We start from the raw sequence: 17,388 nt of genomic DNA on the forward strand, positions 1-17,388 counted from the left end.
ATTCATACAGCCAACAGACACATGAAAAAATGCTCATCATCACTGGCCATCAGAGAAATGCAAATCAAAACCACAATGAGATACCATCTCACCCCTGTTAGAATGGTGATCATTAAACAGTCAGGAAACAACAGGTGCTGGAGAGAATGTGGAGAAATAGGAACACTTTTGCACTGTTGGTAGGACTTAAACTAGTTCAATCATTGTGGAAGACAGTGTGGCGATTCCTCAAGGATCTAGAACTAGAAATACTATTTGACCCAGTGATCCCGTTACTGGGTATATACTCAAAGGATTATAAATCATGCTACTATAAAGACACATGCACACGTATGTTTATTGTGGCACTATTCGCAACAGCAAAGACTTGGAACCAACCCAAATGTCCATCAATGATAGACTGGATTAAGAAAATGTGGCACAAATACTATGCAGCCATAGAAAGGATGAGTTCATGTCCTTTGCAGGGACATGGACGAAGCTGGAAACCATCATTCTCAGCACACCATCAGAAGGACAGAAAACCAAACACCATATGTTCTCACTCATAGGTGGGAATTGAACAATGAGAACACCTGGACACAGGATGGGGAACATCACACACCAGGGCCTGTTAGGGATGGGGGGCTAGAGGAGGGATAGCTTTAGGAGAAATAGCTCAAGTAAATGGCAAGTTGATGGGTGCAGCAAACCAATGTGGCACATACATACCTATGTAACAAACCTGCATGTTGTGCACATGTACCCTAGAACTTAAAGTATAATAATAATTTTAAAGAGAAAATTTAAAAAACTAAGAACACTAAGGAAATGTCTTCTCTCTTAAATATTTCATTTGCAAACTTGTTCTCAAAAGTATAATTTTAAACCAGCTAAAAACCTCCAATTAGGACTAATTAGTGCTTAGGGCAATAAAACTCATCATTGTCAGTGGTAAGAATTCCCAAGTGTCCAATTACCAGAGACACAGTCATAGTGACTCAGGCGAGCATGATCCCCATGCCTTAGGGAGCCAATGACTAAGACAGAGTGTCCACTTTGACCAGTAAATGGGTGCTTTTCAATTATCAAGTCATTTTCAAAGATTCTCACCCACTATGGCTTGTTATTACAAAGACTGGATGATGCCAGCACTCAAATCACAACTACTTTCAATACATAACTACCATTGTAGATGATTATGGGAGACTGATGGGGTGAAGCTCAAGTCCACAGCACCAGGAGAATCCTTAGTTCAAAACATCACTATCGTCCTGGAGATGATTCCTGCTTGACTGAAGGAGAATTTGAATGAGGCGTCCGTTCCATGAGTGTAGGATATGTTTATTTAAAAACCCCTCTGGAATGAAATGATATTATGCCTGATGTTTTCTTCAGTATTACTTATGGCTTGAGGCAGGAGGGAAGAGAATGATTGGAGTGTAGAGGCAATAAAATTGGTTATGAGTTAATCATTATTAAAGCTCTGTGATGAGTACATGGGATTTTACTCTATTTTTTTATATCTTTGATTTTTTTCTAATAACAAGAAGTAAATTTAACAAGCATAGGGCATAAAAAGAGGTAATAACGGAACTAGGACTTCAGTTTGGTATCAGGAAACTGTTTTGGTGTGCAAGCTTCCAAGGAGCTTGCAATGTCATACGATTAGGCAACAGATGCCCAAGTTACTACAATGCAAAAATGTAGCCCAGACTAAAATAACACAAGGAGATCTAATGCAAGTTGAACAGTTACTGTATTTAAGGCACTGTTCTGTGTTTTGCATGTATTCGTTCAACTAATTATCATAAGAACCCTCTGAAATAGGGATTATGATTTTCCCCACTTTGGAAACTGAGGCACAGAGAGGTTAAGTTACTTGTGCAACGTTACAGGGCTACTAAGAAGTGGAGGCAGGATTTGATGCCAGTGGGTCACCGGTCTAGGATTTTATCTAAGGCAATAGGAAGAGTTGGGAGTAGGGAACAAATGTATCCCAGGGCAAGGATACAATCTGGACAAAGATAGGCTGGCAGGGAGGTGTAGGATATGTTCAGGAGGTAGTCTGGATAACTGATGTGGCATTTGGAGGCTGGTGCAGAAGGCAGCATTCTAAGAAGGATCCACAAGTAAGGTGGAGCCTAAAAGGGTTGGAAAAGTTGCTAGGATGGTTGGGTCAGAACTGGGCCGGAGCATAGATGAGGCTCATTCTCTCATTACACTCAAGATATGCTTCTACTCTCAGAAGCCCCAATGGCCTGGAGCCTGGCACTTGTTCTTGGCTGGCACAGGGCCCAGCAGGAGCCTCCCACCAGCTGTGCAGACACCAAGGCATCCCACAGGTTCTTCAGGTGTTTTCTGGGCATGGGCGCCAAATCCGATGCCCTACCTCTGTTCAACAGACTTGGGGCTCTTGAGAAATGCTGGCGTCAGCATGCCCTGAAACTCCAATATAGGGGCTGACATGCTGACCAGCGATAGGCCTGTTGCTATTAACTATTTCAGCCACACTGACTGCCACAAAGGCTAGTTACAACGCAGGAGTAATTGCTTCACAGGAAAAGGCAGTGGCTGTCCAGCACGAGATTCTCACTGCTGTGAAAGTAGAAAATAAAATACGCTATAGAGGACACCCAAACAAAGAAGTAAAATGTGCCCCTTGGTTGGGAGACTGAGTTCAATAGCAACAAATCTCTCCTAGGTTTTCCTGACACTTTAAACCATCATCTCATACCCTCTGCACTTACTCGTTGTTTTCCTTTATTAAACTCCAAGCCAAGGGTGCTTTAGGAAAACAAACTTCATACATATGCAGAACTGCTTTTAGGGAATGTGTATATTGGAATAGCTTGCCTTGTGCTTGATTTGCTTTTGTTGGATTATTCCTGTTTAAGCAGAGCAAGTGTATTTATTCTACTGTGAACCATTTAATAATTACATGCAGTATCTGAGCTCCAGGGATGAACTTGAAACACATTTAAGAAATTTTCAAAAAGGGTATAATTTTCTCTTAGCTTGCAATGAGCAAAATACATTTGACCAAACAAAATAATAATAATAATAGTAACTCAAATTGCAAAAAGGTAGAAAATACACATTTAATGGGCATCAGTAATGTGCAAAAGAGATATAATTGATTTGCTAAGAGGTATCAGGATTTAGTACCACATTTTTTTCGTTGCTGGCACTCAAAAAATATTGACTGGCTGGTTGATGGATGAGTGGCATACCTTTTCAACCATGGCAAGATGTTGAGTGGCCTTGACATCTGTCCATTTTCAAGCTGCCTGCTGCTCTCAAGGTCTGCAGCCCACGTTTTGTCAGTAATCTTGCAGCCCTGCTCAGTTTTAGGTCAATGTTTGGTGATGCATTGCAGATCTGTATTCCATTACTGTGCTGTTGTCCATAAAAATCCCTCTTGCATAGCATTTCTTTGACAGGCATTCACCACTGAAATGTCATCCCTGCCATTGATGATATTTATGAAGCGTCAGGGGAAGCAGCATACTCTATCTATTAAGCCCTAAACAGTGAGAGATTCTGAGTTAGATGCAATTCTTGGCTGCAAAAAGTTTACTATAAATTCAGGAAGAGAGAAGACATTTATTACTCAAGCAAACAAAATGGAGGGAAGGAAGATGGATAAATGGAGGCTGAAGAACATTTATCTCTTTGTGAGCTAATGTGATTGATAGCATTAGTTAAACCTTCAAATAAGAAAGGATTTCTGGGATTAACTTTTATTTTCTTATTAAAAGTCATATTTCATTCTGAAGAACCCTAAGCAACAGGCCACAAAAAAAAACGTGTGAGAAAAATGGCCCTCTCTGGTTGGCTATTTTCACACTGATGTAAGCTGCTACCTTACCCTGGTGATACTTAATGGTTTCCCTTATGTCTCTATGAACTAATTCTGAAACACCTCCTGGATAATAAAATGCAAACTGCTTTCAAAGACATAGTCTAACTACTTTTCATGTGAGCTTTACAACTACCTCATCAGTTGATATTAGCTCAAAGGTTACTGCTTGTAACAAACCCTTTCTACATCCAAACCAGAGCACAGTGAAATCCAACAGAGTTTAATTTTTTTTTAATTTCTAGTCCCCTACCTGGATTAGAAAAGTATTTATTATTTAAATTTTTCCTTCAGCTAAAAGGAGTAGATGTAATATAGACTTAGGGGTTATGGAGAAAACTATAAAGATTGTAAAAGAAAGACTTATATTTGGGTATAATTAGTTCCACTTTGTAAGCTAATGCATACATGCCATATAGAGATTTTATGGTCCTCAGGTGACAATAACTCTTTCTTAAGAGAGAAAAAGACAGCACCTTATGTAGACAAATGTAATATTATGTTAATCGCTTGGTATGGAATGAGTGATCCCTGAGTCAGTTCCCTTGTCTATAAACTGGGACTAAAGTTCCCACCTTGAAGGCTTGTACTGGGGATTCGAGACAGGTATAGAGTCCTTGGTGCAGAGCATGGCACATAGTAGGCACTGTGGGCAGCCAATAGAGTTGTGAAATTCAGCAAAGAGATTTCTACAGGAGCTAAGTCAAAGATTATTCAACGACAAAGAAAAGTAGGAGAATTTATGCTACAGGAGAAAATGGATGGCTCAGCCAATCACCCACCTTTCTCAGACATCTGCTCTCTCATTTAAGCTTTTTACAGAAAGTGGATAACAGTCAGCTCAAGGTTAAACTTTCTGTCAAGCTAGTGCCTGTGTTTCTGCATTGCTGATTGAAAAAAGAGTTATAGCTAAAGATACCTTGTATGCATGAGACAAAGCTGATCTATTAGGAAAATTGAAATGTCTAGCATCTGGCCTCAGAAAGATGAGGAGTCTACTCACTTCTCCAAAAAGCAATGGGTACTTGCCAGCAGACTCAGGGACTTCCCCAGAGGCAGCGTTGCTCATTCTCACCTATCGCCTGTTCTAACCTATTCTGCCTGACCTATTCATCTCTCATCTATTCTATCAAGTAGGCTCTTGAAACCCCAAAATCTTACCCTGTAGAGCTCATTGGACATTAGCCAGCAAATGCGGTAAATGCCAAACTAGCCAGGAAGTCTCTGCATTTCAGTTCTAATATGTCTAACACTGGAGCTTCTTTCTCCAAAGTCAAGGCTGAAAAGACTGCAGCTGGCCACCATGGGTCTTCTGTTGTCTAAGAATCTGTAGATGTAGAGAGACTGGAGACCAGAAGACAAAGACAGCCTCATGTGCATGAACTTGGCCAAGCTGCACACTGGCTTGCTGACTGATCTGTCTTATCTCCTTATCTCTGTGAATGCAGATTCCTGAAGCACTGTTGTAGAAACTGGCTGTCAGAAACAGAACTAAGGAGTCAGTTGAAACAACCATAGGACCAGTAGCCAGGAAAGTAGCCAGGAAAGGAAGAGAAGCTAAAAAAAAAAAAAAAGAGGAAAAAATATCTCCACATCAAAATTATCCTCAAATCCAATATTCCAAAATACCTGAAAACAATACACCTAAAAAACTAAAACTCAGGATATTAATTTGTACCATATGAAATTGGTTCTATGAACCATCTTGAAAAAGACTTTATAATAAGTTATTTTTAGTTTGCTCAGAGTGATAAATGCATGGATGACATCTATTTTAAAGAAAACTAAATGATGGGGGAAACATAGGTGAAAACAAAAGCATGGACATGAAAAGAACAAATTGCAGCTGAAAAATACAGCCTGAGGAATAAAATCTCAATAAATGGGATAAAATCTAGCCTGGATGCACTTGAGGAGATAATTATCGAATTGAAGATAACCTGTTTATCAAAAACCTACAGCAAACATTATTCTTCATGGTGAAGCTTTGATAGCATTCTCTAAGTCTGGGACAAGATGTGGGTTCTCCCTATCATCTCTTTAATTCAACACTATGCTACATTTCATAGCCAATCAAATAGTTATAAATCTAAGAAAAGATGTGAGATCATTAAGAAGAAAATTATAAAATTTACAAAAGACATAAAGGTGTCCTAAATTAATAGAGTGACATACTAAGTTCATGGATAAGAAGATGGAACAATATAAAGATATCATATCAAACTAATATATTAATTAATTGCAATTTCAATTAAAGTTTCAATAGATTATTCAGTGGAACTAGAAAAAACTGTTTTAAAATTGATATGGAAAAACAAGTGGCCAAAATAGAAGAAGACAAATAAGGAGGAGGAAAAAAGGAGAAAAAAGAGGAAGAGAATGAAGATAAAGAAGAAGAAGATGAAGTAGAAGTTCAACAACAACAGAACAGCAGCAAGACGGGAAGTTTTGCTGACCGGATACCAAAACATTACACAGTGGCAATAATATGAGATTGTAGGGTTAGCATAGAAAGAGACAAAAAGATCAAGAAAGAGAATAGAGAGTGCAAAAACAGACGCCACATAAAAGGAACCCTAATATATGATTAAGACAGCAATAAAAATGATAAGGATGGAGTGAAGGTATTCGATAAATGGGATAACTATGTACATGGGGAGAAATAGGCACCCACTCCACATACTGAGCATAAATAAATTCCAGGAGAATTAAAGACCTAAATGGATATAAATATTTTAGGAAAAAAATAAAAACACCTTTATGATCATGACATGGGGATGGATTTCTTTCTTTTTTTCCCCAATTGATTTAGAAGTTTATTTTGCCAAGGTTAAGGGTCATGACCCATGACACAGCCTCAGGAGGTCCTGAGAACAGGTGCCCAAGGTGGTTGAGTTCGAGCTTGATTTTATATGTTTTAGGGACACATAAGACATTAATCAGTACATGTGAAATAGACATTGGCTTGGTCTGGAAAGGCAGGACATCTTGAAGCAGGGGCTTCCAGGTTATAGGTAGATTCAAAGATTTTCTGATTGGCAATTGGTTGAAAGAGTTATTATCTAAAGACCTGGAATCAGTAGAAAGGTGTGTCTGGGTTAAGATAAGGGATTGTGGAGACTGGGGTACCTTTTATGTAGATGAAATCTCCTAAGTGGCCACTCTTAGAGGCAATAGATGACAGATGTTTCCTCTTCAGACCTTTAAAAGGTGCTAGACTCTCAGCTAATCTCTTCAGATTGGAAAAAGATCTGGAAAGGGCAGACAATTCCCTGTAGAATGTAAATTAGGGATGGATTTCTTAAACAAGCCACTAAACCACATGGAAAAATGAATGATTGATAAAGCTGGCTACATTAAAATTAAACACTTTTGTTCAAAAAAAGAAGTCACAATAAATAAATCTGGAAGACAAGCCACAGACTAGAAGACATGTGCAGCAAATTTTATGGGGAAAAAAAAGGCTTAATATACAAACTTTGTAAAGAACAGCTACAAATCAATGAAAAATAAATAAATACCTTAATAGAAGAAATGGGCCAAGGTTATTAACAGGCAATTCACAGAAAAGAAAATCTAAGCCAAATAACCTATGAAAAGTTTACCTTGCTAGTGACGAGGAAATGCAAAATGAAACAATAATATACCATTTCACACCAACTAGACTAGCAAAACTGGTAACACTCGACAATGATCAATGTTGAAAAGGATTGCTTGCACCTTGAAGGAGGTAGTATATAGCCATATAACCTGTTTTAAGTTACACAAGAAGACCTCAGAGAAACTCTTCCTTATGTGTACATGAAAATAATAAACAAAAATGTTTCTTTTCAAATTATTTGTAATGGCAAGCAAATTGCAAACAATCTAAATACCTATCAATAGAAGTATAAATAAATAAATCGCAGCATATCTATAAATAGACTACTACACAGCACTAAAAATGGATGAACCAGAATTCACGTTAACTTCAGAAATTGTAGCAAATAAAGCCAATTTTACGTAGATAATATACGAGGAAATTTTTACAGAGAGTTTGAAAACATGCAAAGAGTGGCATATATGCTTATGCATACCTGATTATAAGCTCATAAAAACATTCTGAACAGCAAACTTGGTACAATCATTACCTCTGAGGAAGCAAAGAGGGGAAGGAATGGCATCAGAGAGGGCCTCAATTGTATCTATAAAGATTTATGTTGTTTCTTGGGGAGTTTTTTGTCTTTGTTTTTTGTTTTTTGAGACGGAGTCTCGCTCTGTCACCCAGGCTAAAGTGCAGTGACTCCATCTCGGCTCACGGCAACCTCCGTCTCCCTGGTTCATGTGATTCTCCTGCCTCAGCCTCCTGAGTAGCTGGGATTACAGGCACGTGCCACCACCCCTGGCTAATTTTTGTATTTTTAGTAGAGACGGGGTTTCACCATATTGGTCAGGCTGGTCTCGAACTTCTGACCTCGTGATCTACCCCCCCTCAGCCTCCCAAAGTGCTGGCATTACAGGCATGAGCCACAGCACCCAACCTTTTTTTTTTGAGAGTCTCATTCTGTCACCCAGGCTGGAGTGCAGTGGCACAATCTTGGCACACTGCAACCTCCAACCCCCAGGTTCAAGCAGTTCTCATGCCTCAGTCTCCCGAGTAGCTAGAAGTACAGACACAGGCCACCATGCCTGGCTAATTTTTTTGTATTTTTAATAGAGATGGGGTTTCCAGGCTGGTCTTGAACTCCTGACCTCAAGCAATCTGCCTGCCTTGGCCTCCCGAAGTGCTGGGATTACAGGAGTGAGCCACCGCACCTGGCCTATAAAGAATTATGTTTTTCTAAAAATAATCCAAAGTATAAAAAATGTTTGGCTTCGATAGACTTGGATGGTGGCTATGTAAGAGTCATTGTACTATTCACTGAAATTGTCTATATTTTTTAAATATTTCATAATTACACATATTTGAATAATAAACCTGAGCCAAAATGGAAACTCCAAAATGTCAGACATGCCCATTCACCATTAAAAGACTCACTTCTACACACCAGCCTCAAAGTGTGCATTAAATAAACGAATGCCAAAAGTCCATCATGCACCCTGCACACACCTAGTGAGAGGGCAGGGGAATTCTACCATTAGACAAGGCAGCCATTTTTCTTCTCTTCATCAAGGACTGCTTTGTACTCATCCTAGTCACCCAACATCTCTTTTTGTGGGATCCTTCAAATTAGTTTATTTCACTTATTATTAGAATTTATCCTTCCAAAACAGGTTATCGAGTAGCATCTAATAAAGTTATAGCAATAATCAATAGAAATAAAATAAAAATGTGCGAGTTCAGGTTATCCTAGTAGCTATAACAAATAAATCTTGGCCTTGAAATCTTAGTGCTTTAGTGGCTTAGCACCAAAAAAAAGTTTATTTATCACTCACCCACTGGTCCATCTCTGTGTTCCTGGTGGAGCAGCTCTCCTCCAAGCAGTGATTCGGGGATGCAGACGCCTTTCATCTTTGGCATAGGTTTCCAATGTTGCTGGGATTTTTTGCATCAAACTACTTGAGGGGAAAGAGCATGAATAATTGCCCAAGGGTGATTTTTATGGGCCAGGCTTACAAATAGCATTCACCCATCTGCTCACATATTTGCCATAACTCAGTCACATGGCCACATACAAGTGCAAGGGAGGATGGGAGCCTTACTGCAGCCTAGGGAGAAAAGAGAATGACTGGTGACCATTCAGCATTTTCTGCCACCAACAAAAACCATGTTGCAAAGTGAGAGACAATACTGTACCAGAATACCTAGGTGAATGGTGATATGGTTTAGCTCTGTGTCCCCACCCAAATCTCACCTTGAATTGTAATACTCATAATCCCATGTGTCAAGGGCAGGACCAGGTGGAGGTAATGGAATCATGGGGGCAGTTTTCCCCATGCTGTTCTCATGATAATTAGTGAGTCTCACAAGATCTGATGGTTTTATAAGCATCTGGCATTTCCCCTGCTGGCACTCATTATCTCCTTCCTGCCACCCTGTGAAGAGGTGCCTTCCACCATGATTGTAAGTTTCCTGAGGCCTCTCCAGCAATGCTGAACTGTGAGTCAATTAAATCTCTTTCCTTTATAAATTACCAGTGTCTGGTATTTCTTCATAGCAGTGTGAAAGTGGACTAATATGGATATTAGCAAATGACTGAACTAAGAAACCAGCAAAAACAGATTTAATTACTTGGTTACTTTTTGCTTTAGTCATGGTTCTCTAGAGAACAGAACCAATAGGATGTGTATACATATAAAAAGAGGTTCATTATAGGGAATTGACTCACCTCAGTCTACAGACTGGCAAGTCCAAAACCTGCAGGGTAAACCAGCAGGCTGGAGACCCTGAGAGTCAATGGTCCAGCTCGAGTCTGAAGGTAGCCTGCTATAGAACCAGGAAGATCCAATGTTACAGGTGAAGTCCAAAGGCAGTCTTCAAGAGAATTCTCTCTTCTCAGAGAAGGCCAGATATTTTGTCTATTTAAACCTTCAAGAGATTGGATGACACCCATGCACATTATGGAGGACAAGCTGCTCTAGTCAATGTCCACGAATTGAAATGTCTTATCCAAAATACCCTTGCAGAAACACCAAGAATAATGTCTGACTGAATATCTGGATACCTCGTGGCCCAGCCATATTGACAAGTGAAATTAACCATCACAATTTTATCCTGCATGTTTCTGATAGGATTACACGATAGTTAAAGATCATGGTGAAGAGCAGGGCTTTGGAAGCAGCGGAACTGAGTTTGAATTCTTGCCCTGCTTCCTATTTGAGAAGTGACTTCACATCTGTCTAAGCTTCGGTTTTCTCATCTTTAAAATGGGGATAATAATAGGCTGTTGTGAGGATTTAATAAAATCATGTATGTAACACTCTCGGCACAGGGTCTGTCCCATAGTAGATGTTGGTAAAAGAGAGTTGTTTTATTCATATTGCTGGATATATCTGACATTATTCCCTAGGTGTAATATATACAGAAATACATGCTTTTGGCTGAAAAAGCTGTGAGATGATCAAATCACTTTGGTGCAAAAACTAGCAGTGTGGATGGAAAGGGTATGCCTGTTCTTTCTCTCAGGAAATCCACAGGGTTGGGCACAGGGCCTCAGGTTTTCATTTGGACACCCCAGTAGCCCCACAATACAGGCTGTTCACAAAAGCCCCAATACAGTCACCGTGACAGTCCAGGTGTGAACCCTGACTCCCTACACATAAGCCATGGTGTCCCTCTAGCCTTGTTCCTTCATTGTATCAGCAATCTACTGCCATGATAATGCCACATAACAAATTATTCCAGAGTTCAGTAGCTTGAAACAATAAGCATTGATTATTGCTCCCAAGTCTATAGGTTGGTTGGAAAGTTCTACTGATCTGGGCCAGGCTAGGCTTGTCTTGGCTGAGCTCACCCTTGTCTCCCTGGTCAGCTGGCAGGTTGCTGGGAGCTCATTGGTTTAGGATGACCTCACTCACATGTCGATAGATTACTGTTGGCTGGGGTGTCAAGCACGACAGGTTGTGTGTCTTTCATCATCCAATAGGCTAGCCCGGGCTTGCTCACATGGAGCCTAGAGAGGGTGGCAAGAGAAAGCAGAAAAGCCACAAGGTCTCCTGAGGCCCAGGCTCATCACTTCTACCACATTCTTTCAGTCAAAATAAATGACAAGAGAAGTCCAGATTCAAAGGCCCAGGGTTGTGAGAAGGCTTGGTGTTAGGAACAATCGTAAGAAACCTCTATTTATGGCTGATTGCTAATTAGTGTCGCCTAATTTAGCAATGAAATGTTTCTTCCCATATGTTCCTCTGGAGAGCCCATGGCATTCCTCTCCCCTGCTTAAGGGCCAAAATTAAAGATACAGAAGACTTAATATCTTTACTTTGTTCAAGCTGGTTCACATGCACTTGTCCTCCAGCCTTTGGTGAACTGTTTTAGGACAGGGACAGGTTTAACACAAGGGCCGACTTCTGCAGTGACACTGGGTGTACATATCTGGGTACATGATATGCGGATTTCATTCTTGTTCCAAAGAGAATTTTGAGGGATGAAATATGTAGCCTTTATGGAGGCAGGATTTACTTTGATTCATACAGAGAAAGAAAATGTGTGTATGTGTGTGTGTGTGTGTGTGTGTGTGTGTGTGTGTTTTCAATCCTTGCATGTGATATTTTTTAAGGGCTGGTGTGATAGCTTTGCTTGCCCCAAGAGGATGTCCCAGACAGCACTAGTTGATGCTGCAGAAATGGAAAATTCCTAGGGATATGTAGCCAATGAACCCCTTCGCCCACATTTCCTGATTGTTTGCCGCAGTTTGAACAGTGAGTGGAAAGACCTTGTGCATTCCGCAGGCCATATTCGCACTGTCCCAGCAGACCTGGGAATGTGCCCATTTGATTCAGTAACTGTTCCACCCACCATTAAAATGGACTTTTCTAGCTAGGCGCAGTGGCTCACAGCTATAATCTCAGCAATTTGGGAGGCTTAGGTGGGAGGATCGCTTGACCCCAGGAGTTTGAGACCAGCCTGGGCAACATGGGAAACCCCCCTCTCTACAAAAAATACAAAAAATTAGCCAGGTGTGGTGCACACACCTGTGGTCCCAGCTACTCAAGAGGCTGAGGCAGGAGAATCACTTGAGCCTGGGAAGTCGAAGCTGCAGTGAGCCAAGATTGCACCACCGCACTCCAGCATAGGTGACCAAGGAGACTCAGATTCAAAAAAAATAAATGAATAAATAAATATAAATAAAGTGAACTTTTCATGGTTGGATCTGGTAGTTCCAAATGATTTACACCACTGGAATCTTTTGCATCTTGGATGCTGCTTAGGTCTGAAAACATAGCCTTCTGAGTGATTCAGTTTATACTTGTTTCAGTTCTCTATTGCGGCTTTTACAAACCACCCCAAGATGGGGCACTTTAGAGAAAACTAAAAGACAGGTAGATAATGGTTTGCTCAGCTCTTTAAGTTTTCACAGAGCTTTAACACAAGGGCCAACCTCTTCAGTGACACAGGGTTTACTTGTATATGATATGCAGATTTCATCCTTGTTCAAAAGAGAATTTTGAGCCCATGACAGATGTAGTCAAATTCTTTTCACTGCGTATCTAATGTGTCTTTATATTTTTCCAAAGCCATGGGACCCGATGTGCAGGAGAAGTTTCTGCTGCCGCCAACAACAATATCTGTGGGGTCGGAGTAGCATACAACTCCAAGGTTGCAGGTAAGCCAGCCCTGCCAAACAGCAGGCCCCCACTAGGTATCACACTGATCTCAAGGCTGACCATGGCCCTGATCTCAAGGCCGACCGTGGCCCAGCAAAAAATCTCACTAGTGCAGAAAAGCTAGGATCCACAGATTTGGCACAAGTGGAAAAAATTTTTTTCTTTTAACCTGCATAGCAATATCAATACAGGTTTAAATTTTTAACTTAAGCATAATATAAACTCAAAGAAGTTAATGAATCATAAGTACATAGCTCAGTGACTTTCCCCAAACTGGCCATACCCATATAGTGATCAGGAAACAAAATGTAACCAGCACCACAAAGCCCTTTATGACCCCTTCCAGTTACTACTCAGACACCCAAGAATAACCATGATCTTGTTTTCTAACAGCAAAAAAAAAAAATGGTTATTGCCAGTTTTTGAACTTTATATAAATAGAATTGTCAGTCACTACTCTTCCGTGTCAGTGTCAATAACATTTTAATGAGACTCAAATATAGACTGTAGAATGCAAGGTGGTGTGTATAAATTATTTGTAAACATACTCAGAGCTCTTCAAAATGCTTTGCACAATGGAACTCATCTTTAAAAAGATAAATTCTACCTAGAACCTTTTGCTTACATTTTACTGGGTGGGATATTTAACAATTTCCTCTTTATGGAGCCCTTAGAAATGAGAGTGGCAAGTCCCTGGAAATTTAGAAACCAACATCCCTCCCCTCTCAGAAAAAAAAAAAAAGAGAGAGAGGGACAGACAGACAGAGACAGAAACTGAGAGATTCATAAGCTTTCAACGAGATGTCTGAGAATGGAGTGGCTCCAGTCTTGTTCCAAGTTTTGCATCAAATTGGTTCTTAATTTATTCAGGCTGAGTCACCCAGCCTTATTTTTCTTTTTTCTTTTTTTTGTTTACAACTGTCCTGATACTTTCTTCTCCTGGCAATTTAATGGAACCATAAACCTACTTTCTGCTGACACCTCCATTTCCGTGGAACTAAATAAAGCAAAAGTAACCTATACAAACCCACTATTAACCTCTTTTCAACACTGTTTGCTAAGAGGCTTGCCTGAACTGGGTGCTGAATGTCACAAAAGAATATATCTGGAGGTTTCTAAAATGTAAATAGAGGAGGCTTTGCCCCTGGGTTTCAGCTCTCTTTACTTTGTGTGCATCCAAAATGCTGGCATTAAAATGTCAGGAGCCATTATGAGCTCGGGGGAAAGAACATCACTTGGTTAATATTTTATAAGCCAGGCTCAGATCTGGGATGGAATCTAAGGGAGGTGGGTTCTCTACTCACAGAACAGAACTAGAAGAAGCAACTGAAAAATTCAAACCTGAATTTCTTATTCAAACACCCAAGGTAACTGGTTTTCGGAACAAAGTAAAATGACCACCTGCAAAAGTTAAAAGAGTTAGGGGGAGCTCGTAGGTTTCTGGAGGTTCCTGGGAGCTTCTTTTTCCATCTGCTTCTTTTCCTTTTTTCCCGCCCTCTGAAAACATCTGAGCACTGAGTGCTCATCAAATGTATCTAATTCTCCCGCTGTCTTAGTTTGCTCTTCCTAAAAGCAAAACCTGAGACAAGGATTCCGGGCAAGCAGTTCATGTGGGAGGTGGTCTCGGGAAGCCAGAGTGAGGGAGTCGGGGAAGAAGACAGGAAAGAAATGGAGGCCAACAAAGTGAGTCTCGTGGACAACAGGGGGCCCGTCCTGCAGGTAGTTCTCTGAGAGAGTGTGGAGAACTCCCCCTCACAATTGACCCCACTAAAGTGAGGAGGCTGTGGCGTTAATCTGCGCTTCCCATCGTTCATTGTTTGGGGGTGCCCCTGGGCCTGCCCAATCTGCCCAGCTCGCTTGAACTGAGTGGAGCTCCTTGGGCAGGGGACGCCCCTAGGCAAAAAGCCAGGGAGCAGGCCAGAGGACCCGGCAGGTGCAGCAGCCTCTGCCTCGCCTGCTGAATGCAGCCTGACACCTCAAAGACGCGACTGGGCTTCTGTGAGGACATCTGGGGCATGGCAACAACTCTTTGAGCTTCCAGAAACCAAGAACAGCCACCCAAAGATTTTGAGCAAGGGAGCCTCCTTTCTTTCTTTTCCCACTCCCTTAGCCCCAGCTTGGCTCCCCTGTGACCACGTACGCTGGTTCTAACTACAAGGGCTGCGAGGTAACAGTCCGGTGCCTGTGCCTTAGGGTACCCAGTGTCCTCTGGCTCCCTGAGGCGTCAACATGAATTCTTGAGGAAGCACTGGAGAATTACTCATGGATTGCAAAAACAGCAGAGTTTATCTCACAAATTTAAGGAAAACATTTTATTCAGCCTGGCTGGTAATTCCAAAAGTTGGCTGGTTTTTAATTATTTGCTAAAAATGAGTCAAACCCTCCAGAGAATCTTTCCATTCGGGAGTTTTCTGGGCTAAGGCGGTCTAAAGCGCCACCTGGTGGCCAACTCGGATCGTTGCTGGTCTCAAAGTCGAGGTGTACGTTCATTTACAGGTTAGGGGGGCGCCCCTGTGATGTCTGAGGTCCTTCCCCAGCACCCCTCCACGCTGTCTCCAGAAAAAGCCCAAAGTTAAAATGCTGTTGAGTCTTAATCCAGGAATTCAAAAAAGAAGAGGGGAGATGAGATTGTAAATTGAGTCCTGTGAACAGAAAAAAGCATCGAGCATCTCTGCATCTGCCTGAATTCCTCTTCTGTTCGTAATTTTTTCTCATCTTTCCATCAAGGCTCCTGCCTTTTTCTTGTTGATTTTTAGGCATTCTTGGTGTGTCCCAGAGGTTAGCCCCTAACTCATTTTAATCCGTGCAAAGATCTTCTCCTTCATTTCTCTTCGCGTCTGTCTTCATTTCAAACTATGTGACATGTAGACCCACACATATGGGATGTCCCAAAAGTCATCCTGCAGTCTTCAAGCTTTAATAACCTCAGAAACATCATTCTAAAGTTTATTTACATTTCCATTTTCACTGACCTAATTGTATAAATTTTGAAGAAAAATATTACATGTTTTATTTTGAAAATGCCTTTATTCGAGTAATTCTCTTTTTAAAAAGGACTCCATTCTTTCCTTCTTTCTTTTTTCATTTTAATTTTTAAGGAAATGACAACTTCAATCAAAAAGATTGAGTCAAACATTAAAATTAAATGTGTTGTTCAAAATCCACAAAACCAAGCAAATGTACCACAAACATAATGACCTTCCAAAAGATGGTTCTTGCAGATTTGTCAAATGTATATTTCTGAAACTGTTAAAGCTTAAGACTGTATCAAGGAGTCATAACACTGTCTCCTGCCTTCAGGCCTTTTGTGTGGTCAGTAGTCACTGTGGGCACCTTCCTGTTGCAGGGGATGGAAGCTGGCAGACAGGTTTCCTGCCCCAGGTAGCTCAGTCTAGGAGGAAACAAAGACAGGGAGCAAATAAGAAAATATAAGATAACAACTCATGCAAGAGGACAGAGAGTAACCAGGGCTCAGGAACAAGAAGAGCCTGAGGGTGGGGCTCCGCAATTCCTCACTGTTCTGGGTTTCTGCAGACTCTCAGAGCAACCCCAAGATGGGGCCAGGCCAGGTGGGTTTGGTCCTACTCACCTTCCTTTTTAAACCAAAGCATACAGATTTACACACTGGGCTTCGGGATGAGATCACCTTTGATTGAAGATTTTGAAAAGTATCTTAAAACCACACAGTTGACCACGGTGAAAATGCCCTGAAATTTCTCTACCAGCTATGAATTGCTTTTGTATAGTATTATTATTATTATTCTTGGCCAATGAATCTCATAACACTGCAGATAAACTTATATTTTGTCTGAGCTTTTCAATAAACAAGTAAAAATCATTGTAAGCACAATGACTAATACGAGTTTTCAGAACCTAAAAACTGGGTGAGCATGAACTTCCTCTTTAGCCTCCAGAGCAAATATTCACAAGCACAAAAAGTGGCATTGATGGGCACCAAAGTTTGTGGGTAGATGTAGCATTTACTGGAGGCAGGGACAGGCACAACTTGTGCAACAGGAGCAGAGGCAGAGAGGATGTAGCTCAAATCCGCTGGGCATGCAGCCCCCAGGGCACCAAGGCTAGCCACAGTGCACACTGCTCGGGTAGACGGGGAAGGCTGTAAATGAATGGAAGAGACCCACAAAGTCATCTCTACTCATTAATGTGCTGTGCAGGCCTGCCTGGGGTCAGATAGAAACACTCGATGTGTGCCTGTGTCTGTCCTTGCCCATCAAATACACACATCAGCATTGAAGACACTGACTCCTAGCTCCTTTGATTTCTCTCTCTCTCTCTCTCTC

At 41.0% G+C, this 17,388-nt stretch overlaps 1 protein-coding gene across 3 annotated transcripts in view; it reads left to right on the top strand.

Annotated features, from left to right (window-relative positions):
* Positions 1 to 17,388, top strand: part of PCSK2 (proprotein convertase subtilisin/kexin type 2) — a 255,053-nt gene that overhangs the window by 186,527 nt on the left and 51,138 nt on the right. For all 3 annotated transcript variants that reach the window (XM_011979467.1, XM_011979466.1, XM_011979468.1), the window contains one exon: positions 12,998 to 13,086. In XM_011979467.1, the coding sequence (XP_011834857.1) occupies positions 12,998 to 13,086 (89 nt within the window). The remainder of the gene's footprint in view (positions 1 to 12,997; positions 13,087 to 17,388) is intronic.

This window comes from Mandrillus leucophaeus, unplaced genomic scaffold, assembly GCF_000951045.1.
Source record: "Mandrillus leucophaeus isolate KB7577 unplaced genomic scaffold, Mleu.le_1.0 Scaffold202, whole genome shotgun sequence".
Lineage (NCBI taxonomy): Eukaryota > Metazoa > Chordata > Mammalia > Primates > Cercopithecidae > Mandrillus > Mandrillus leucophaeus.